Here is a 21,761-nt window from a genome sequence, read left to right on the forward strand (position 1 = left end):
CCCGTTCGTGTCCCACAATACACGGCTCTGTAACGTCTGAGCCCGTTGTGTCCACACATACACGGCTCTGTAACGTCTGTAGCCCGTTCGTGTCCACGACAGTAACTCTGTAACGTTGTAGCCCGTTCGTGTCCACGACAGTTCACGGCTCTGTAACGTCTGTAGCCCGTTCGTGTCCACGACAGTACACGGCCTGTAACGTCTGAAGCCCGTTCGTGTCCACGACAGTACACGGCTCTGTAACGTCTGTAGCCCGTTGTGTCCACGACAGTACACGGCTCTGTAACGTCTGTAGCCCGTTCGTGTCCACGACAGTTGGGCTCACATCGTATGTTGCGCCGCAATAGCCAAAGTGCGCTCTTGCGCTGATTAATTAGCACGCGCCTACGTAGCGCCTTGGCTACAGGGCAAATCGGCCCAAGGAGTGTGCCGCCAGTTTTAATGACGGTATTAACACGGTCGTGAAAGTGAAGGTCAGCCGAATGGGTCAGAACGCAGTTTTAGGGCTGCTATTAACTGGAATGTCTTGTCTCTTGGGCGTGAGGGGAGGATATTGGCTGTCAGATGTATTGGTGTCTGTTGGGCGGGAGGGGAGGGATTGGCTGTCAGATGTATTTGTGTCTGTTGGGCGGGAGGGAAGGGATTGGCTGTCAGGTGTATTAGTGTCTGTTGGGCGGGGGGGAGGAGATTGGCTGTCAGATGTATTGGTGTCTGTTGGGCGGGAGGGAAGGGATTGGCTGTCAGGTGTATTAGTGTCTGTTGGGCGTGGGGGGAGGAGATTGGCTGTCAGGTGTATTAGTGTCTGTTGGGCGGGAGGGGAGGGATTGGCTGTCAGGTGTACTAGTGTCTGTTGGGCGTGAGGGGAGGAGATTAGCTGTCAGGCGTATTAGTGTCTGTTGGGCGGGAGGGGAGGAGATTGCCTGTCAGGTGTATTAGTGTCTGTTGGGCGGGAGGGGAGGAGATGGCTGTCAAGTGTATTAGTGTCTGTTGGGCGGGAGGAGAGGGATTGGCTGTCAGGTGCATTAATGTCTGTTGGGCGGGAGGGGAGGGATTGGCTGCCAGGTGTATTGGTGTCTGTTGGGCGTGAGGGGAGGAGATTGGCTGTCAGGTGTAAAGTGTCTGTTGGGCGGGAGTGGAGGGATTGCTTGTCAGGTGTATTAGTGTCTGTTGGGCGTGAGGGGAGGAGATTAGCTGTCAGGCGTATTAGGGTCTGTTGGGCGGGAGGGGAGGGATTGGCTGTCAGGTGTATTACTGTCTGTTGGGCGGGAGGGGAGGGATTGGCTGTCAGTGTATTAGTGTCTGTTGGGCGGGAGGGAGGGATTGGCTGTCAGGTGTTTTCGTGTCTGTTGGGCGATAAGCTTTTAGGTGTATTAGTGAGGGTCTTCTGAGCAGTTTTTATCCGTTAAAGGGGAAGGCTCAGTCGGTGCCACCTCGTTCCAGTGGCAAGGTTGTCATGGAGGGAAAGTCTGTATTCACGTGTTGTGAATATTCATGTGTCAATCTGCATTGGCGCGTGGATGTGAGGCGCATATGGAAGCATTCAAAAAGGTAAAGGTAATGAGCATTTGGGGTAAACTGCAGATATGTGCTGAAGGTTTGAAAAGTGAGCTCCTGTATTAACAACTTGAAGCCTGCCCGGGGGTTCTTATTTGGTCGGGAGGTCCAGCGTCACCCGCCCCCCACTTTGAAAAGGTGGGTTACGTCCCTGGATGAATCCAATTTTTGGGCAGGTTTTCCCAATTCCTTCCGCTCACCCACTCAAGCCGCTTAACCCCCCCCCCCCCCCTGAACATGGGGTGCGAAAACACATCCCTCGGCTTGCCAGAACGGTAAGATTTCAGCCAAATGAGCAAGAGCCGAAGATACTGCGGTCATCAACAAACTTGACCTAGCACACAGGCTTTCGTGGCAATCCAGCTTAACATCACAGAATGGCCCTGGAGTTCGCAACTGCTTGGTCAGAAATTATGGCAGCATGAGGCACGATTCACCGAAAGTGAATGATGAAGCAACAGTTGAGCCTGCCATAGGAAAGCACACAATCCCCGGATCACGGTGTGCCACAACTGTTACAAAAGTGGTGTGAGGAAGAACAAAGCCATTGGTATGTGTACACGGCACAGAGCACACCTTCATGAACACACATTAAAATTATCAAAATTATTGCGCATGACTTCCCTATTTGCGTGATCGTAATCATCCGTATTCACTTCAAATAAACGTTTAAAAAATGAGCCCGTCTGGGTACCAACCAAAATCCTCCTTTCACATCATCTTAAGTACAGTCTGCAAAGATCGAACACACCACTCTGGTGCTCCCGCTGTTAGTTACGCTTTTGCAAACCTCGCACACTTTTCACAACGCCTGCAACTCTATGCATAGCTTAGCATTATGAGTTCAGGGTGCTTATACCGAGTTATCAGTCTTGAACATACCATAACGTAATGCTTAAACAACGTTATCGAGAAAAAGTTCATTACATTGACAGCACTCGGCGTTTACTACTTAGCTACTACCAACAATTTACAACTCATCGAACATAATGAACTTCGGGGTCTCGGTTGTATAAACGAGAGGTGAGGCCATAGCAGTCGCTGTGCAGCCACTTCTAGCGATAGCCTTTATGCGCTCACATGAGTCATCTTTGCCAGCTAAATGTGGTCTGAAGATCAAACGACTTTAAGGCTAAATCAACTGAATTTCCGGCGTCTGGCCAATGGGTTGAGGCTCTCTGCCAGATCTCTTGCAAACTCGGGCAGCATCTCGGTAATTCTTTTCACTACGAAACACATCGCACACAACCTGCGATTCTCCGTTCAGTGGTACTTGTAAGTCCATACTAGCACGATCAGCTCTGGAGAAAGAGGAAGATACTTATCCAACTGGGAGTTAGGATTCGCCCATTACACGTGTTAATGAGCCTGAAAGACGAAGCGCGCAGAAAAGCATAGCATGGAATTGCTTCCGCTGCTGACACTTTCAAGATCCTGCCAGACCATGACCTTGAAACCTCTGCTCAAGGTTACGTTATGTGGGAGGAATAAAGCGTAGCATTCGCGACGGGCTGGATAAACATATTGAAGGACGCATGCTTGCCGAGAGCGAACACAACACTAGAACACATGGTAGACCGATGCTTGCCAAGACGCATGCTTGCCGAGAGCAAACACAACACTAGAACACATGGTAGAGACCGTCCATGCAGCAATGGAGCATAGCGCAACAGATGCCAACCTTAAAAACGTAAATTAAGCGGCAGCTAAAGGACAATGCGAGCCTCAAGATCTAACAATCATTGCACATTTGTAATCCTCGCCCGATGCCAAACATACAAGCGTTTTCAAGGGACCTGGCTTAAGCAGCATGCTAGGAAATAGCACTATATTCGCTGTTATGAACCACCGACCCGCTTGCCAATTTCTTTCTATATGAACACTCAGCGTGGGTCATCGAAACCTTTCGGTTTCGCCGCCTGTATTTCGGGTTGTGTTACCATATTATCGTGTATCTTTTTATTTCTGTCTTACCGTGCATTGGCTACTCTGACGTGACAACCTGAATTCGCAGAATTTTCGTGAGATTCGGATAATGTTCGTGGTGTTTGATTGCTTGTGGTGACTAATTGTATGATCTTATGCTCGATATGAATCATCATAGTCGCTTGCGTTTGGTGCAGGGCCTTACCGTAAAGCTGTGTATTGGGTGTTAAGATGTGGGAGCTCGGATCATTTGCTACTTTTGACATATTTCTGTTTCAAATTGCGCTTAAATTTGGAGCATTTTCTCGATTCACGAGTCGTGATTTGCAAGTGTAGTTTTCGCTTAATCGGGCTCGGCCTTTGCGCTCATGACCGTGAATGCAGTTTTAAATGTTTGAATATTGTCAGAATAACCAACGTTTGTTCTATCATGTCATTTTTGACCAGTACCGCATGGTCTACTGAAAGTTGATAGCCCAGCATAATAACTTTAAATTCGTCGTGCCGAAAAATCAGTAGCTGGAGCTCTTTCTTGTTATTTCAGGTATACCTTATTGGTCTCTGAAAGTCAAACAGATCAACCAAAGTGCAATTCCTGCTCACTCCAGCTGTCGCTTTCGCTAGTGCAGGACACATCTTGTCACTGGGATGCCTACAACGCATTCAGCAGCTGACACTCTATGGCATCACTTGCAGTCCCCGCAGCAAGCACCGACACCGCGGACGGGCAGTTCTGCGGTAACATGGGCAGGCACCGGCGGGAAATGAAGCCCACACCTCTGGTTTTCCTGACGCGCACTGGAACTACTACGTCGCTAGTGCCTCCGTGCATACAGTTCTTCACGAGGTCTGATGTCAAATCGCAGGAGATGCGTCGCCCTGCTTCGCCTTGCCAGATCACCGCCTGGATGAGCTACCCGCGAACAAGTTCGCGGCAGGAATGCATGATTTGTGTCAGGGTTCCGCCGCTGACTCACGACACCGGGCATGAGGAGCCCAGAGCCGCCCTCCGATAGTCCTCCCTCCCGCATCGGTGCCGGCGCTATGGCGCCACGGGTGGTGCATCTGGTCTTCTGTTCCTCCTTTCCGGTAACCGCCGTCTTAGTTAGGTCGCCAGCCAGCTGAACCAAATTTTCGTTCGGGTCTTCCGGCATCTCTGTATGGCTCCAGCAATGCTGCCTTGAACTCCAAGGGCATGTGCCGTGCAGCGCAATGTGCGTGAATGTGCCTATGTAAATTGGAGGATCACACACGACTTATGCTCGAACCCGCGCACTGTCTGCCTTAAAGCACATAGGGACCCTTCCTGGAGTGTCCCTGTGTGCTGAAGTCGACGGGTCTTCCACTTCAGGAATTACTAGCTCGAATAAGAGCGGTGGAAGAGTTGGCTGTAAGAAAGCGCGCGGCACGAATGATTGCGTTTACGAATGCATGAGGTGCGACAAAGTTGATATGCAAAGAAATACGCTGTGAACAAATTCGGAAACGAAGAAAGCGGAGTGCAAGAATTGCGCCTACGAGAAAATGTAAGGGGACTAATTGCGTTTGAATTTTCTCCCAAATATTGGCGTACACGGATAAATGTGGTACAAACATTTATGCATGCGAGGTTTAAGAAATTTTGGGTTGCAAAGTTTTGTCCGTCAAAAGTTTTTTGTTTACAAAGATTTGTATACCAGGGTAAGCGGTACGAAGTTTTGCGCAATGCTTAAGTAAATGCCATAAGGAGTTCTGTCCTGCAACTGACTATTAGCGGTGACGGATCAGAACAAAGTCGGCAACATGGAACACGCTGTAAATCAATGAAGTGCACATCTGGTGCCAATAAGGTTTCCTTCTATCAATCCAACTGAGGCGACCATGTGTCGCCGGCCCCTTCCTTTGAAATATGGGACGGGGTCTCGACCCAGGTTCTGCAAATTTTGCAGGTGGCCTGCTGCACGTTTCTCATGATAACTTCATCGGGTCACCAATTTCTTATGTCGCAATTTTGTAGACAAACCAAGGCCATTAGATAACTTCAGCTGACCAGGCAGCACACTACTGCAGAAGACATTGTTCACTGCCTAGACCACCGCTTGCAGGCGCTGCTTGCAGCTGAACCGGAAGCGCAGGCAGGGGACACAGGGGGACACGTGCAAGCAGGTCACGTCCCCCGGGACCTACGATTACGGGCCCAACTTGAGGGCCCGCAGGGCACAAAACGCCGGCAGTAAGTCATATTAGGAGGCCCGGCCCAACAGGGCCGGGCGCTCCAATGCCGGTCAGGGGGCACTGCGCGCTGATCAGGGCCTTTCTGAGCCAATAGGGGCCCATATGGCGGTCAGACACCTCCAGTAACGCACAGTATGCGTCGTGGCGGTACAGGCCTGATGGCCCATTTCTCAAGTAGTGACAAAGCCGGGGCTAGTGATCCACACTGGTCGGGGCTCCTGTTCCTGTCAGGGGTCCACAGTGTCGAACAGAGGGTCCTGTGCTCGCAAGGAGACCCGAACCGACCAAGGGCAGCGCTCGATGAGACCCGAAGATGGGTCTGGGAGGTCCACCGAAACTGACGATCAAAGGCCCGGTTGAAGGACATATCAACACGAGGTACAGGCTGTAGGTCACGAAAGAATCGTGGCCCGTAGGGTCGTGAACTGAAATATCAGTCAGAGGCTCTCTTGCGTCGTTTGAGGCCACCCTGAGGCAAGGCGGGTGTCAAAGTCGGCCAGATACCACGAACACCGACCAGACTCCGACCAGAACACCGACCAGACTCCCCGTGAAGCTGTAACCTGGGGACTCATTTCTCAAGCGAATGCAAGGCCGATAGCCACCATTTACATTGGTCTGGGTTCCTGAAATAATTGAGAGGGACGCTGTGTTGGTGAGGCGTCCACAGTGCCTAACAGGGGGCCATGTGTCGGCTAGTGACCCCTAGTCAGTCACGGACTTTGAGAAGGTGTGAAGAGTGGCCGAAAGAGGAGGGGGGGGGGGGGGGGTCCTCTGAACAAAAAATCAAGGGCCTGACTGGACTCGGGCCTGGTCTCCCACCCATGCTTTGACCCGAAATGTCAGTAGGAGGGCTTCTTTTAGGACCCTCTTATATGGTTGTTATCTGTCCCTATTGTACAGGGCCTCGACAGGGAACCAAACAGTCGGCTCCATGTCCGTCAGAGCCCTTGAGATCCATTTCCCAAGCAGGAACAAGGCCATGGCCCCGATTTGCAATGTTTGGATCCGACACAGTGAGGGGCTCCTGTGTCAGTCAGGAGTCACAGTGCCTAACAGGCGTCCTGTAGCGGCGAGTGGCCCCGAGTCGGCCAGGAGCGATATCTGAGTGAGCCCGAAGAGGAGCCGAGGGGTCTCTCGAGACAGAAGATCAAGGGGCCGATTGTAAGGCTGAAGGGTCCGAAGGTCACATTAAGGACTACCGCCCGTAAAGCCGTGATCTCCAATGTCAGTAAGAGGGCGCCCTGTACCGATAGGAGACCCCTGAGACAGAACGTTCCTCTTTTTGGCCAGAGATCACCAATACCGAAAAGTCGGCTCCATGTCGGTCTGAACTCTCGGGCCCATTTCCCAAGCAAGGACAAGGCCGGGTCCACGATTTAGATTGGTCGGGGCCCCTGAAACAATGCAAGGATGCTGTAGCGTGCAGGGGCCGACAGCTTCTAACAAGGAATTTTGTGTCGACGAGGGGCCTGGAATCAGTTAGGGGAAGATTTGCTCAACAGGGACTGGGACGGGACTGCTAATGACAGAGGGTCTCTTGCGTTGGTCGGGGCCCTCTGACAATAAACGGAAATATGAGACTCTATGATGAGTGTTTATATTGAGGCAATTGAGGGGTTCTGTTCCAGTCAGGATCCCAAGTACCGAACGCTGCGCCCGCCCTCCCTGTTCTGGCATGGGCCCGTTAAGCCGAACTGGAGTCTGTGCGCCAATTATCGGATCACCTGCCGCGGTCAGGGATGCTGTTTCGTCAATGAGGGCTTCTGCGTCGATCCGGGGTCAGCTGAGTGGGTCAGAAGGCCTTCCGCGTCAAGGAGGGGACCAGGGTGAAGTGTATCACTCTAAGGGTCTCCAAATCGGCTAGGGATTCCCAACCCGTGTCGCCAGAGTGGCAGCCGGAAGACACTTCGCGGTGGGACGGAATGACACTTTTGCCTTTGGCTGGGAACCTTAGTATGCCCCTAGTATTGCTCTCAAGGGGGCTCCTCTCCCAGAAAGAAACAGGAGATATCATCAGTGTTGAATGGAGTGGGTCGAAATGAGCTATAAAACGAAAAACGCCATCCCATGTCTGCCTGAGAGCGTCCATCCTTTTGCAGAACCGACTCGTAGGGCAAATTACATCAAAAGGTTTGAGTTCGTGCGCCCGCCATCTCGGGATCACGGACAGCGATGGCCTGGTTTGCGCTGTCCGTAAAGCCGAACGGTTGCCGACCACTGTAAGTAGTAGCAGGCGGCGGGTATCGTGTGCGCAAGAACGGCCGTCATCAAATGATGGTTGCAAATGTTTACAAGCTTTGAGGTTGTCCTCTGGACAGATACAGCAACACGAACAGCTACAGCAACAGCTACAGCAAAACGAAAATGAGAGATCTACCCTTACTATGCTAGATCCACTACCAAATTCCAGAACCACTTCACGGTGCTGTTAAGCCTAATCCGTTCTTATCATTAATAAAAAATCGCACAAGTGAAGTATATGCCCGGAGTACCTTCTAAATGTGCGATTTGATAGCAAAGCGTTCAAAAGTACTTCTTCAGACGCGTCACCTTCCACCACCCGGCGGCCACGACATAGTCTTAGCGACAGGGCCAAGCTGCGCGGCCTATGGAGACTGTAACGCCTGGCGTGGAGGTTTTTGTTGCTTAAATTTGCAATCGTACATGCTCAGAACTACGTTACATAAGGCGTGTCACTGATCGAATCAGACTGGATGTTGAACATTTTCAAACAAACAGGCTTGGCTACGTTAACACAATTTGTTGACCCATTTCAATGCACATTCTTCATTCCGGGGTCCTTCATTATTCTGAAAACACAAATAGAAAGTCCGACAAGGCCTCCTAGCTCAATCTGTCCGGAAAAAATGCCTCGAATCGGTGTAAAATGAAGAGGTCCGGCGATTTATTCATGCAGTCGCTTAACGCATTATTTCTTCAATTTATTAACTGAAAATGCATGCAGAACTGATCTCGCGGTAGTTTCTGGCGTCTTTTTTAGTTATAGAAGGCCAAACTGAAAAAATATAAAAAACATGCCTTTAATAACAAATGTGCCATATCCAGCGTTTTTTTTTTTATAGTTGGAGAGGGGCATTTTGCTATCAGGGAGCCCTTTGTCAACCCTCTGCCCGGCCCCCCTCCCTTGCCGAGGCTCTGGATGCGCGCCTGAGCTGAAGTGGATGGATGCACTCTCGACAATTATGTCCTTTCACCGTGAGTCAGAGTCGCCTCCCCGACGCGGTGGCCTCCTGCCCGCCATCATCAAATAAGAATGTCCAGCACGGCCGCAGAAGAACCGTGGGTCGATTACTCAAGCATGGAGATGGTCGGATTCTGCAAAAAGTAGAGCGTGGCCCGCCGCATACCCGGGCCGGTCAGTTGTACGCGGCGGCCTTCGGCCCGGCGGCCCTCGCCTCACTCACTCCAGCTGCAGTGTTGACTAACGACAAGGTCACTGCGCGCCACGGCGCTCCCGTTTCTGCTGGCGCCGAGCTGGCGCAGTGCCAGGTCACGTGCCTGCAGAGCGGTAATAAGCGCGCATGACACGGTCAGTGGAGTGTGGTGCTGACCCCGCTCCCTTGCCGCTGCTGATATTGCGCTCCATTTGCTTAACGGATCGTCAGTCGGCATTCGCACCTCAAGCAGCGGTGAAGTGCAGCGTAATGGCCGCTGACTAAATATTTTTGACGCTCTCCACCAATTCGGAGCCGACTGAGCGCAGGCACCTTGTCGCAAAGCGCGTGCATATTGCACACGCGTGGCCCAACTGCGGGCATCGATCGAAGGTCCGCATTGCTTCCCGACCAGACAGGATGGCCTGAGGCCATGCAAGTCATTCATCGTCCGTACCAGCGTCCGGAACAGTGGCGCTGAAGCTGCCGGTGATGAACTCAGACGCCCCGCCGCCAGCGACAGCCCATGACGCTGAGTAGAAAATACATGGCACGTACTGAAGACTTTATTTTCTGCTACATAGTCATATGTCTCATAAGAGGAATTTAATATGTCATCTAAAGGACATCACCCGAAAGATGCCGTATCATGTGAGATATAAATACATAGAAAATAGAGCACGATCAACACGTAAATCGGGCAGCAAAGCTCCCGGGTTTGGCAAGCTTTTTATACGCATGTTCACATACAGAGTCTGAGCAAGTTCACAATAAAAAGAAACATGAATAGTCAAAATCAAGTGAAGCTAGGTCAAACATGCATAAAACGTCGTCGGCCAGCTGTCACCACGCAGAACTCGGCCCCACGTCATGGGCGTATCTCTTAAACAGAAATCGTTCGGTCACCGCGACGTGCGCCATTTCGAAGGTCAGAGGTCAACAGGGGCGATCGTGCTCGGTCAACACCTACAGACGTAAAACACCAACTAAAAGTCGCTGCACTCAGTCGCACGTACCTTCTCCCCCTCCTTGGTAATCTTGGCAGCGGCGAACTGTTGCCCGAGCACGCGCATTATCTCGGCGTGCTTGAGTCCGGCCGAATCCTTCTTCACCGAGCCATAATTGTCCTTGACGAAGAGGGCGAACGGGGCGGGCGTGCGGGGCGTGGCCGGCGCGGCGCCGGCCGGCCGCTCCAGCGCCGCCGTCAGCACGCACTCGAACCGGCCGTGACACCGGCCGCACACCTTGCGCTGCGTGTCCAGCGACTTGGAGTGCCGACCGAAGCTGTAGCCGCACCGCGTACATCGGTACGTGTATTTGCAGCGGATCTCATAGCTGTGGCAGCGCGAGACGGGCGGCAGCTCGGGGAAGCGGCGCTGCACGCGGCCGGCCCAGCCGCGCCACACGGGCCCGTGGCCGCCGCGGTCGCCCGACACAACCCAGGCGGCGGCGTGGCACAGCTCGTGCACCAGCGTGTCGCGCAGCCGCTCAGCACTGTCTACCACCTTCTCAGAGAGCTCAATGCGCGCCGTGCGCACCGTCGCACCGCCGCAGGCGGTCTGCTTGCTGTAGCAGAAGCCGGCCGTACGCAGCATGCGCTTGTTGAACTTGATCTCCAGGTCGGGGGCCAGCTGTGGCGGGGAGCCGGATTGGGGGGGGGGGGGGTCAGGCGGCCACGGGAGCGCCAACACCGGCAGGGGAGACCGGACAGGGGCCACAAACTCCTAGATCTGACTCCAGTCACTGCATGCAAGCCAGTTGTAGCACCGCATCTTCTCGATTTGATTTGTACGTCATTTGCCAGGTGACAAGTGTCCCGACGAAACTTAACAGGCCTTTTGGCATTCGTCCGCTCTGCTTCCAAAAGGGAATGACAAAGAGAATATACAAATGTACGGACGGTAAGATAAACAGACAAAGCATACAGCAAAACAATAGGATAACACAGCAAATGACCCCAGTAGAGGCGAAAATAACAACAGACACACAGAAAGCCACGTTAAACGTAACGCGCAGAGACAGAAGCTATGCAGAAAACACAGATGCAGTGTTATGCAGAAGACACAGACACATAAATTGCGTAAAAAGGAGCACAGAAATACAATCACTGTGTATGCGGAACGGCAGTAAGGGCGACAAATGTGGGGATGACACGTGGCACCTGTAATTGGGCAACTCAAACTGACCGTGCCATGGGAATAAAGTCATACAGGGCAGTACCAGCAAGAATACTGCTCTGCCATCACTTGACTTCAGTTCGAATCCAAGGCAAGTTTAAGGTGTTCGGAGGAGCAGGCGTGCCCCACCCCAGTACTGGTGCTAACAAGCGTGAAGGGTCCCTCCGACTGGGTTTGAGCTCATGAAATACTGGCGCCCGGCCGAAGCTCTGAACGAGCACCCAGCCAACAGGACGCGATTTCGCACCGCTAACGAAACGCCCCACCTTATCCTCGAAGACCTCCGCATTAATCAGCCGCAGCAGGTGTCGCGCCAGCTCCAGCTTCTTCGTCTTAAAGCCGGTGACGAAGGCGGCGGCCTGCGGGCAGCGGCGGCGGCCCTCCACCAGGTGGGTGGCCAGCGATGACATGAAGCTGAGTTGGCGCGGCGTGCTGCGCGGCCCGGGCGTGGCTCGCGCCGCCGAGCCCAGCGGCTTTCGCGCCTGAAGACACGACCAGTGTCACCACGATCACTCCGCCACACGGCCAGACATCGGCGGGGCGGCGGTACGGATAGACATCGGCGGGACCGCGGTACAGCCAGACCTCGGCGGGGCCGCGGCAGGCCCAGACCTCGGCGGGGCCGCGGCAGGGCCAGACCTCGGCGGGGCCGCGGTACGGCCAGACTTCGGCGGGGCCGCGGCAGGCCCAGACCTCGGCGGGGCCGCGGTACAGCCAGACCTCGGCGGTACCGCGGTACGGCCAGACTTCGGCGGGGCCGCGGCAGGCCCAGACCTCGGCGGGGCCGCGGCAGGGCCAGGCCTCGGCGGGGCCGCGGTACGGCCAGACCTCGGCGGTACCCGGTACGGCCAGACCTCGGCGGGGCCGCGGTACGGCCAGACCTCGGCGGGGCCGCGGTACAGCCAGACCTCGGCGGGGCAGCGGTACAGCCAGACCTCGGCGGGGCCGCGGTACGGCCAGACCTCGGCGGGGCCGCGGTACGGCCAGACCTCGGCGGGCCGCGGCACGGCCAGACCTCGACAGGGCCGCGGTACAGCTGGACCTCGGCGGGGCCGCGGTACAGCCAGACCTCGGTGGGGCCGCGGTACGGCCAGACCTCGGCGGGGCCGCGGTACGGCCAGACCTCGGCGGGGCCGCGGTACAGCCAGACCTCGGCGGGGCCGCGGTACGGCCAGACCTCGGCGGGGCCGCGGTACGGCCAGACCTCGGCGGGGTCGCGGTACGGCCAGACCTCGGCGGGGCCGCGGTACGGCCAGACCTCGGCGGGGCCGCGGTACGGCCAGACCTCGGCGGGCCGCGGCACGGCCAGACCTCGACAGGGCCGCGGTACAGCTGGACCTCGGCGGGGCCGCGGTACAGCCAGACCTCGGCGGGGCCGCGGTACGGCCAGACCTCGGCGGGGCCGCGGTACGGCCAGACCTCAGCGGGGCCGCGGCAGGGCCGCTCGCCGTCGGACCTGCCTGACAGCGCCGCTCGCCGCGGGTCCGTCTGGCAGCGCCGCTCGTCGCGGGCGCGCGCAATCCGGGTCACCCGGCCGGCCCCGGGCCGCCGCCGCCCGCGGCCGCCGGCCAATGCGAGCAAGAACGTGTGACCCGGGCGCCGCCGGCCGGACGGGCCGCAGATGCCCCGGCGGCGGGCACCGCCCGGCCGCCGCCCCAGCCGGCCGGCGCCAAATGGCTGGCGGCACGTGGGGAGGGGGCAGTTACGGCAACCTTAGGTGGTGGGTGGAGCCAGGCGGAGGCATGTGCCGACGGCAGTTCTACCGACTGATCTAGGGGAGAGGTAGGTCGGCAGGGGGGGGGGGGCGATGGTTCGTCTGGCCGCCATGGCCAAGAGTCACGCCTGAGTCGGAGAGGAAGGGGACTTGACCGTCTCCTGCGCAGCCCAGTACCGAAATGTAGCAATGCAAGGAAAACTAAAACTACCTGAAAATGCTTGGAAAGGCGGCATATTAGGTCCAGCAGTCGTAACAAACATCAACTTTTTTAAGCCTTGGAATTTTGTTGGCAGCATTGGATGCGGCACAGCTCCCATTTTTAGTGTGCATCCAGGACCCCAAGACCCCTAGATTACAGCGGTCTTACGCCAACGGATTTGGTTGCGAAATATTTTAACGAGTGATGTATTGTTATGATACAGTCGCTGAGTAACGTATTGTTATGACAAAGTCGCTCAGTGCCAGGCCCCTGACCGGCCACCAATTAAGTCATCAGCGTTACTGGGTGGCCGACCCCCATGCCTACCAGTTGCCACACAGTGGTGAGAAGCCCAGCGGTTGGTCATGCAAGCTATGTGGACGGGTCAGCGGGTCACAGGTCTGGACCGAGTAAAAAGTCAAATATTGCAAGTGTCAACCAATCGTGTCACAGCGGAGCAATATTTTTCGGATACCGAGTTTGAAAAGCAAAGCAGAGCTATTGTATGCGCAAGCATATAAAAGGCATTACCACAAGCATTGTTCTGACACGCTGATGACATGGTCTAAGCAAAGTAAATTGTTCTGAAAAACATGTACGGACAATAAAAGCATGCAGTTAAAGCTTCTTCGACCATGTGTTTCAAACTTTGATTGAAAAATCCCGGGACCTTTCGTTGTTCTATACAAAGACAATACAAACGTTAACAGAAGACCTACAGGGGCTAAGAGGAGACGGCATGGTTTTCCCGACGTCATGCCAAACATGCGCCGGACGTCAGCAGCTCAGCGCTGAGTACCTGAGGCCGAGGCGGTCTGAAGACGGGCTCGTCCGGTGACACGCCGGTCGCCTCGGGCGACTCGTCGCTGGCACAGATCAGCGGGTCCGGCCTGCCGGCAGCGGACATCAGCTCAGCGTCAGCAGCGGACGTCAGCTCAGCGTCAGCAGAGGACACCGGCTCAGCGTCAGCGGCGGACACCAGCTCAGTGTCAGCAGCGGACGTCAGCTCAGCGTCAGCGGCAGACACCAGCTCAGCGTCAGCAGCGGACACCAGCCCAGCGTCAGCGGCAGACACCAGCTCAGTGTCAGCGGCGGACACCAGCCCAGCGTCAGCAGCGGACACCAGCTCAGCGTTAGCGGCGGACATCAGCTCAGCGTTAGCGGCGGACATCAGCTCAGCGTCAGCGGCGGACACCAGCTCAGCGTTAGCGGCGGACATCAGCTCAGCGTCAGCGGCAGACACCAGCTCAGCGTCAGCAGCGGACACCAGCCAACGGCAGACACCAGCTCAGCGTCAGCGGCAGACACCAGCTGTGTCAGCGGCGGACACCAGTCAACGGCAAACACCAGCTCAGCGTCAGCGGCGGACAGCAGCTCAGTGTCAGCAGCGGACAGCAGTCGAGCGTCAGTAGCAAATACCACTTCAGTGTTAGCGTCAGACACCAGCTCAACACCCAACATGGCCGCCGCGGACCGGTCGGCTTCGCACGCAGAGCTGGGGCACGAGCGCAGGCACGTACAACCGCGACTAGACAGTCGTCAAACGGTGATAGGATCGGTCGGCCCGGACCGAACCCGGACAAATAAGATGACAAACCGAAAGTCAGGGATTGGGAGTCGCCTGTGACTCAAAAGAAAACCGAGAACCAGCTATGAAGCTTTCCCCGAGCGTTTCGTAAGCCACAGTTCCAGCGCACCGCCTACAACTCGGCGTCCATCCCTGCGCCTCCACCGCTCCGCTCCACGCTCAAACCTGCCCCGCTCTCCCACAGCGGCTGAATCCACCGCCGGCGCGCCCTCCAGGCCGGCATGTGGCGCCCCCCCCCCCCCCCTCCCCCCGGCCCTGGCGCCCGGCGGCGGCTCACCGCGGGTTGCGCGCGCGGGCGGCACCGGCCACCGCGCGGTGGTATATGAGCTCGTCCTCGCTCGTGGAGTCGTCGTTGATGAAGTCGTCTTCGTTTTCGCTCGTTGAGGATAGTGCGCGGGCTTTCCGTCTGGGCGTGACGTACAGGCGTTTAACTGAAAATCAGGTGCACAGCTTAGAGGCGTGCACGCTTAGCTTGGCTAATACGCACTCTTCGAATGGGCATAATCAACATGATGGAGGGATGGAACGCTGGACCACACACATATGATACATTCGGGTGCAAATATCGGTTATTTAGTAAAACAAACTAGTTTCGTGAGCTGGCCCGACCGTGAGCTGGCCCGACCATTGAACCTAACTCGTATTTCCGTCAACAGAGAGCAGCACCACTCCACCTCCCCGCTCCACGGCGGCGCTGCTGACGCCACCGCCACTCACATTTCTCCAGCTCATCTCCGGAGGAGGACCCCGAGTTGTGACGCGGCCGCTCGCGCCGCGGCGCACCCGCCGCCGTGCCGACCCCCTCCGGCTGCGGACGCTCCTGGTGACCGGCTCCGCGTGGCGGCTTGGCCGGCGCTGGCCGGCGCGACGGCGGCGGCGGCGGAGCCGGCGTCTCGCCGGTCGACGGCGGCACGCCGGCGACGGCGGCGCGCTCCGAGACACTGAGCAGGTCCGAGTCGTCCCACTCCGAGTCCGAGTTGATCACGACCACGTCCGACTCGTCCGAGGGCACCGTCAGGAACGGGCTCTCCTCCACCCAGCGCGCCACGTCAGCGCAGTCGGCCGGCGGTGCGTTCAGAGCCGACGGCGGAGCGGGGGGCGCGGCCAATGCTGGTGGCGGAGCTGGAGCTGCCGGTGGGGACGCGGCCGCCGGAGCTGGCCACGACTCACGCGGACTCCCAGCAGGGGCGGTGGCCGGCGTCTCCTCCCGCACCTCCAGCGACCGCCGACGGGGCGCGGGCGCGCCAACCGCAAGGACGAGCGAGGCGCTCTCCGGGTCGGTGGCGACGGACGCGTCCGGCGGCGGGCGCCCCGTGGGCTCGCGTCGCTCCACTGCAGCCTCCGCCGCGGGCGCCTCGCCCTCGGCCCGCTCCCAGCTCCCGTGAGCAGAGGCCGCGCCCGGCCGACCGCCGGCGAGCGGCCCGGCCTCCAGCACGGGCGACGGCAGGCCGGCTACGTCCGGCGGTTGGGTGGGCGCGCCCACGGCTGGGGTGGACGTGGAGGCGGGCAGGCGCCGCAGGGCGCGCAACAGCAGCGGCGCCGAGCGGCCACCGTCGGCGACGCCGCTCTCGTCCGAGCTCTCGAGCACGGCAGCGGCGGGGCGGCGGCGCACCAGCCGCCTGGGGGTGAAGTACGGCAGGCTCTGCTCAGAGCCCGAGCTGGAGGCGGCGTCCGGCTGGACCGCAGCCGGCCGGACCTCGCTAGCAAACGGCCGGGCCACGCTGACAGTCGGCCGGGCCTCGCTAACAGCCGGCTGGGCCTCGCCAACAGTCGGCCGGGCCTCGCTGACGGCCGGGCCCGCTAACAGCCGCTGGGCCTCGCCACCAGTCGGCCCGTGCCTCGCTGACTGCCAGCCGGGCCTCCGCTGCAGTCGGCCGGGGCCCTCGCTGACAGTCGCGCCGGGCCTCGCTGACAGTTCGGGGCCGGGCCTCGCGCTGACGTCGGGCCGACCTCGCTTACAGCCGCCGGGTCCTCGCGAAAAACGGCCGGGTATCGCTGGCACGGCCGGGCCTCGCTGACGGCCGTCGGGCCATCGCTGAAGGACGGCCGGGCCTCGCTACGGTCAGGCCGAGCCTTGGTGACGACTGGTGACGAGGCGGCCGGGACTCGAACGAGTCGGACGGAGAGTGGTCGGTGTCCTCGCTGCCCGGCGAGGGGGGGCGTTGTCACACTGCCCGCCGCCCCAACCGAGGTCAGTCGCACATTTCACAGACGGCTCTGGTGGGATGAGGGAGATGTCAGCTCCACTGGCGCTACCTTCGTCATAGGCGTGGGCCTTTCAACGCCGTCCTCTAGCGGCCGTGTCGTCTTCGACGGTTCGTCCCAGCCGTTCCGCCCCGTCTTGGGAGCACCGCGCGTCGTGTCCGCCGCCGGACCTCGTCGCCCTAACAACGCCAGCTCCTCCTCCACCACCGACTCCTCCGGCCGCGTCTTCAGCTCTGTCTTCAGCTCTGGCCGTCTCAGCAGCGCGCCCTCGTCACAGGCCGACGGCTGTCGCTCGGCCAGCGGCCGGAGCGGCGGCCGGGCCGTGGCCAGGGGCAGCGCGTCAGCCGCCTCGCCGATCTCGGCTAGCGTCGGACGCGAGAACAGCCGGCGGCCGGGGCGGCGGGGCGAAGGCGGCGCGTTCTCGCGCTCCGACGCCGGCTCCGGCCGCCGCCGCGACAGCTTGTTGAACTCTGCCGTCAAACGCGAGCGGTCAGCTGACGGCCAAACCACTGACGTCAGGCTAATCCTCGCCCAGTGCGTTCATCGCCAGGTCATGCCGCGCTATCCCGGACAGCAACAGGGTGGGCAAAATTTAACACAGTAATGACGGATAAGACAGCAAGGGCTGTGAAGGCAAGCAGTGGCAAACACAAATCTTATATCGCTTTGCTTCACATGAAACGCCATAGAGTTGACATCAAAGTTGTCCATAAAAGGAGATAACAGCGAAATGGCCTTCATGCCGGCACGCCACAAGCCAGACCACCGTCACCATCTGACAACTGTAAGCCCATGTCCATCATCTCTGATCAATAAACATCCACACAAATACCTAACAGATGCTTTCACAAACCATATTTTCATTTTTATGACTAACTCTTCAATCATACAAGAATAGTGATCTGACTTCCTTCCAAACTAATCATTCACTAGCATGCACACTACATACCAGCAACTTTCTTGGACGACCTTCCAGCTGCTCTTTTAGTGATGTTTCTGTCCATGCCAATTGGTGTAGGGGAGCCATCCGGACAAAACATGGACATACGGACCGTCGCTCGCTTCTTCATCTTTCCTGGATGGAAATAATACCATTATATCACAACACTGGTGACCTACAAAATCAAAGCGATGATCTTACAAAAGAACAGGCTGCAAAAGCAGCACTTTCTTGTGTGTATGGTGCATATGGTGTCACATTTTTGCATACTTATGCAGCTTCTTGTTATGACAATGTGCAAGACCCATCAAAGGTCATTTGGTGTTGGAAACCATTGCATCTTCCACCATTCACAGCTGGGACTCAGACATAGACAAACTGTGCCTTGACACATATTTTTGAGACATTGGTACCTTTGCAGGCATAAGGGATTGGAGCAGTTCATTTATAAGGTATATATACAATACTGAATACAGACAATGGTCAACTAAGCCACTTGGTTACTTCAGGCTGTTTCACTGGGGGTGATGCAACATGTCTACACTTGCTGTTCTATTTGCAACTTAAGTCCTTTCAAAAAAAGTCAGATGCATGTATACCATGTGCACCACATGCTGGCAAAAGAATGCTGAAAATGGGAGATATATTAGCAGAAATTGACTCAGGATGCAAAAATGCAATATGCATCAAATGAAATTAATACACAACATATCGCTATTGCCTTATTACATGGAAACATGAAAGTATAACAGCTATGCTGTCACCTTCATGCTTCAGGCTAGGCCCCTGCATATCACAGTAACCAACAGTGAGAAGTAACCTGAGCCAAGCTACTGACGGGCAGGTGTGTCTCCAACCACAGCCAATGCTATTTTTGCATTAAGTTCTACCTGCAGCGGTGCATGTTTTTCCATTACCTGGCTGTCTTAAACCTGAATACCCCATTGTTACCCCAACAATACCCATGTCATCAAGGTGGAACACCCAAGGTGACACTACAAATAAGATATCTGATGGTCATATGAGAGGCCCTTAAATGAGCTAGATCACATGGAGAAATTCACATAATTTGGTCATGACTAAATCTTAAAAAGTTAAATTGCATCAACATAGTATGGCAAAAGCAACACAAAAATGAAATGAATTCAATATTAAAAACTAAAAAAAGCATACAATGGTTAAAACTGATACAAAGAACCCTGAAAACATAAAATTTCCATTAATGTGAAGAACAAAACTTTGCATGACACCTGCAGCCCATGAGAGTACCAATTTGCTATGAAAGCTAGAAAAAATTACATTAAGTTTATGTTCACATTTGCAGATGCAGCAACATATGATGGCCAAAAAGTTTTATTCAAAAAGCATATATTGCATGGAGAACAAACACAATTTACTTCATATGCCAATGCACTATCACCAATGCAACATCCAAAAACCAACTGTGCCAAATGGCACCAATTTGCATCACTCCATTTCAAACACAGTCACAGAATGCCTCATTCCTAAACTAAGGATCATCTCACACACTTTTTATAGATCAATACATAAATATTCACATGCATATCACATTGATATTCTGGAATAACCAGTAAAGGATCAGACCAAATCCCACCACACACCCAATGGCAAAAGCATCCTGTGATACACCACCATTGACAAGAACAGTCACAATCCTACATGCCACAAAATTGGCACACTCAGAAACTGATCTGATTGGCAGTGTCAACAGGCAGGCAGACTTTTGAGAAGTCATTTAACAGCTCATCAAATGCCAGCTCCAGCACTTGATATTCACTGAGACTTTGTAACCTTTCAGTGTTCGGCAATGAAAGAGCATAAAACTTCCATTTCAACGCAAATGTAAACCCAATCTCATCAATTAGTTATTTACCGATATCACAACTGTCAATTTTTTACAATCCTGCGTTAGCCTACACTTCTTTCTACCAGACAGCGTGAAGATAGGTGTAATAAGATCATCAGGCTTTTTTTGCTCAGGCCCATTAATCCTACACCTTTGTACAGAAAGGTAATCGGCTAGTTTACACCGTGCATTACCACGTCACTAACCAGCACACACCCCACTGCAGACCCAACAACCGTGCTTTCCATTCACACCGTCACTCTGTACGTAAGCGGCATCGGCGTCCCCGACAACGAACGAGCCGTCATGCGCAACAACTGCGTCGTTCAAAAGGCTACCGGATTTTGGGAAGAGCTACCATATAAACAAGGGCGGAGGTAATAGTAAAAATTACCCACTGCCCAAAAAAAATCGGTAGCCGACGACAAGTGCGGGCCGTGCTCACATGCATGGGCGTAGGAACAGGGGTCCAGGGGGCCATGGCCCCCCAAGGGGGGCCATGGGGGGCAGTGGTGTTAACTGCCCTCCTCATTTTTCAGATTTAGGTTGTGTTTGGCTTACTGTTGCACTGCATTAAAGGTTTATGCCGATTTTCCTAGTTCACCAGCCATATTCCTCAAGATGCGTCACCTTTTTTGGTTGCTCATTGGCCACCATTTAGTGCTACACCCGCAGGGCCGACGCCGCGCGGCCTATGGAGGCCAAAACGCCGGACATCGAGGCTGACGTTGCTACGAGTTGCGAGCGCGAATGTTCAAACCATGTCACATAGTTTTTATCAGTGATCAATTCCGACTGGATCTTGAACATTTTAAGACGAACATGGATTAGCTATGCTAATACAAATTTGGAACCACCATCTCACCTACAGTCTACGTTCAGGGAGTTCTCAGTATCTCTGAAGAACACAACAAACGTGAAACCGGAGTCTATGTGACAATTATTGGACCACCTGCGGCGATCAGGGATGTTGTTGCGTCAGTGAGGGTTTCTGTGCTGATACGGGGCGAACTGCGTGGCTCAGGAGATTACCCCTGTCAGGATAAATAAAAAAATAACATACAGCTGCTCTTGGTGGAACGAAGAGTGCAAAGACGCCATTCGAAATCGTAAAAGGCCACTTAACGGATTTAGACGGAGTCGACGGACTGTTCATCTAATGGAATACAAACAAGCTAAAGCAAAGGCCAGGTAGGTTATTCGTAACGCCAGAAGGAGCTCGTAGGAAATCGAATACAAACAAGCATTTCTCACGGAAAGACAGCCAGGAAATCCAACCCCAACAGAACGCAGAATTTTATTTCGCATATTGCCAACCTGAACATCCAGAGCGGCAGCGGGCGGCAGGCAAGAGCAATGTCGCTGTCCCACCGCTGCTGAACCTGCGACGGCACCGCCGGCCCTGCGTCGCACAGATCGGCAGCGACACACCCGTGCCGCCCGCGGGCGCGCTGAGGCACCAGACCACATGTGGGATGCTATCTCCTGCGCTTCTGTTCTGTCGCTCGCTGTGAACGCTTGCAGCGTATGGTAAGGTGTTGGGATGTGCCGCACCGAGCGCTGTGCCTTTGCCTGGGCCTGGGCCCGTCTCTGGCCGCGCCTGCGTGTGCGCCGCTGCAGTCAGTGGTGATCATGTCTCAAGGGAATTGTGATAAGAACTGTGGGGTGTGAATAGTAATATACAGACCGTGAAAACGGCGAAGGAGTCGGGAGGGGAACATGCAAGTACGGTAAAACAACAGTGTGCATGTTGTATGTTATATAGCGTGGACTATGGCGTTTAGAGTGGGATTTGGAGATTTGCAGTGTAATTGGGGAACACAAAACAGTCTGTCTGGCATTATATACAAAAATACCGAGTGGAGGTGACATACCATTCAATAGATAGGGCCATAAGGTGGGAACGCCAAAATTTTAACGCTGGGTTGGACATGGAAGAACTATGCTACATGCGAAATGGTGCAATAGTAAAAGTG

The 21,761-nt window shown here is 55.3% G+C and overlaps 1 protein-coding gene across 1 annotated transcript; it reads right to left on the bottom strand.

Moving 5' to 3' along the window:
• Positions 1–9,671: 9,671 nt before the first annotated feature.
• LOC119093462 (acidic repeat-containing protein) lies at positions 9,672–20,064 on the bottom strand. Its single transcript, XM_037216417.1, has 11 exons — positions 20,002–20,064; positions 17,928–18,053; positions 16,987–17,448; positions 16,733–16,857; positions 16,335–16,448; positions 15,689–15,800; positions 15,491–15,628; positions 15,051–15,204; positions 13,985–14,075; positions 11,536–11,751; positions 9,672–10,723 (listed from the first exon to the last, which is right to left on the bottom strand). Exons 2-11 carry the CDS (start codon positions 18,046–18,048, stop codon positions 10,079–10,081), a joined length of 2,178 nt encoding a protein of 725 aa, XP_037072312.1. The 5' UTR covers positions 18,049–18,053; positions 20,002–20,064; the 3' UTR covers positions 9,672–10,078.
• Between the last annotated feature and the right edge of the window lie 1,697 nt (positions 20,065–21,761).

The sequence above is a fragment of the Pollicipes pollicipes genome, unplaced genomic scaffold, assembly GCF_011947565.3.
Source record: "Pollicipes pollicipes isolate AB1234 unplaced genomic scaffold, Ppol_2.1 Scaffold_4002;HRSCAF=4701_pilon_pilon_pilon, whole genome shotgun sequence".
NCBI classification, from domain to species: Eukaryota; Metazoa; Arthropoda; class Thecostraca; order Pollicipedomorpha; family Pollicipedidae; genus Pollicipes; species Pollicipes pollicipes.

Coding starts and splice junctions, on each gene's coding strand:
- LOC119093462 (XM_037216417.1), bottom strand. CDS start 18,048: ATGAAGAAGCGAGCGACGGTCCGTATGTCCATGTTTTGTCCGGATGGC. Junction 16,858..16,986: donor TCCCTCATCCCACCAGAGCC/GTCTGTGAAATG, acceptor CCTCGTCACCAG/TCGTCACCAAGGCTCGGCCT. Junction 16,449..16,732: donor TTCGCGAGGACCCGGCGGCT/GTAAGCGAGGTC, acceptor GCTGCGGTCCAG/CCGGACGCCGCCTCCAGCTC.